Source organism: Ornithodoros turicata, chromosome 1 (assembly GCF_037126465.1).
Source record: "Ornithodoros turicata isolate Travis chromosome 1, ASM3712646v1, whole genome shotgun sequence".
Classification (NCBI taxonomy): domain Eukaryota; kingdom Metazoa; phylum Arthropoda; class Arachnida; order Ixodida; family Argasidae; genus Ornithodoros; species Ornithodoros turicata.
This window is the reverse complement of record NC_088201.1, coordinates 62,059,211-62,061,307: the sequence shown is the minus strand read 5'-3', so window position 1 is coordinate 62,061,307 and position 2,097 is coordinate 62,059,211. Positions and strand designations below refer to the sequence as shown.

The 2,097-nt window shown below is 45.5% G+C and overlaps 1 protein-coding gene across 1 annotated transcript; it reads left to right on the top strand.

The window, feature by feature from the left end:
• The first annotated feature begins 684 nt into the window (after positions 1 to 684).
• On the top strand, positions 685 to 1,740 carry LOC135398196 (uncharacterized). The gene has a single exon (XM_064629652.1). It carries the CDS (start codon positions 685 to 687, stop codon positions 1,738 to 1,740), a length of 1,056 nt encoding a protein of 351 aa, XP_064485722.1.
• Positions 1,741 to 2,097: the final 357 nt, after the last annotated feature.

Below are 2,097 nucleotides of genomic sequence, written 5' to 3'. Positions count from 1 at the left end.
ACGCAGCATGGCCGACTTGACAAGTCTGGACAAAAGGTAAGAGTGTTTTTCCCTACAACCACGCTCTTTAATGCACTCATTCGTTATGCTTGGACTACAGAACTTGTTGCTGTTGAACTGTGACTGAACCGATTATTGTAATTTCCATTGTGCGCGCAGGTGACCTACCACCGATTTCCTAGAGATCTCGAGCTCCGGAAGAAGTGGATCGTTGCCATCAGGCGCGACGAAGGGACATTTTTTACCGTTTCCAATGCCACGAAGGTGTGCTCTCATCACTTCCTTGAAACGGACTTTCTTGCGAACGTGGCAAACGGCTACCGGCACCTACACCATTGTGCTGTGCCGTCTATTTTCCCGTTCTGCAAAACGAAGACATCAAGAAAGCCACCTCGTGAAAGGGAACCACCACCAGCTACACACCGGAAGCGAAGACGGCAGGATATTACAGACGAGGAGAACCTTGTTGAAGAAATTGCAGCACAGCGTGTTCAGGTACCTGAGCGGCAGTGTAATGAGGAATGTGACGTGCCAAGTGGTGGAGAACAAGCTGATCCGCATTGCAACGGTGATGATGAAATGCCAACCGATGAAAACTTCACAGCAACAGTGGATAGTAGTTGTGCATGTGGTGAGGTTATTGCTCAACTGAGACAAGAGCTTGCTGCAAGTAGAGCATCAGAAATGGCAACTAAAGTGGAACTTGAACGACTTCAAGAGCAGCTGAAAAGCCAAACCAGTGAAATACACTTGCTTCGCTCTGAGCTTGCGATAGCACAGGCTGAAAACCAAGAGCTCGAACAGGTGACACCCTTCGGAATTGCCAAGTTTAAGGGCGACGACGACGACATCCAGTTCTACACAGGCCTTCCAAGTTACGGCCACTTCTGTGCTCTTCTGAGTTTCCTTGATCCAGGAGAAAATGGAAAGAATATTATAAGAAATGAAGGTACCAGACGTAGTGAACAGAGTGGCCGTCCACAAAAGGTCAGCGTGGAAAACCAGCTCTTTCTAGTGCTCGTGAAGCTGCGGCTTGGTCTGTTTCACAAGCACCTTGGAACCCTGTTTGGCATTTCTATCAGCACAGTGTCAAGAATATTTTCAACATGGATAGATTTTATGTACTTGCAGCTGGCGCAATTACCACTGTGGTTATCACGAGAGGCTGTGGACGAAGCAATGCCACCTGACTTTAGTGAGAAATACCCTTCGACACGTGTCATTCTGGACGCCACAGAAGTTAAATGTGATGTGCCAACCTCATTTGTAACGCAGTCTGGCCTGTACTCTCACTACAAGTCAGCGCACACGTTCAAAGGACTTGTCGGTATCGCCCCAAACGGACTGCTCACCTTTGTGTCCGAACTCTTTACAGGATGCACCTCTGACAAGGAATGCGTGATAAAAAGTGGATTCTTAGAACTGCCATTCGAGCCAGGGGACTCCGTAATGGCAGATAAAGGATTCAAGATCGATGACCTGCTCCAGAGCAAAGGTGTGGGACTCAACATTCCACCTTTTCTCAGAAAAGACCAATTCACCCCAGAAGAAGTGCAGGAAACACAGAATATTGCTGCACTTAGAATACACGTAGAAAGAAGGATTCAACGAATTAAGGGATTTCATATATTTGATCGCTCTATTCCCATATCATTAGCACCTTTGGCAAACCAGGTGTGGACTGTCTGTGCGATACTTACAAACTTCCAGTCGCCACTTATGAAAGACTGTTGTGACTAGTAAGGTATTGTGTCAATAATTGTTGCTGGCTTGCTGTATAAATAAACGTGTTGTATGTTACCCATATGATTTTGTAATAGGTACTCTATGGGAAGTAGCATAGCAGAAAGTACCATCAGATTTATAATTTATTGCAGTTATGTTTTCAGGGCATATAATACAGGGGGTTCAAAATTCCCACAAGTGCATATGTACAAACTAGTTTCATGAGGTCTACATAGTGGTTTCTAAGTATGGCAGCAGTGTGTCAAAATAAAAATAGTCCAGCGTTTCCTTCATGGTGGACCACTCGCTTTGGCTGAACTTCACCCGTTCAATCAGAATAAAATCCTTGCTGTAAACAACAAAGTCTCCCCA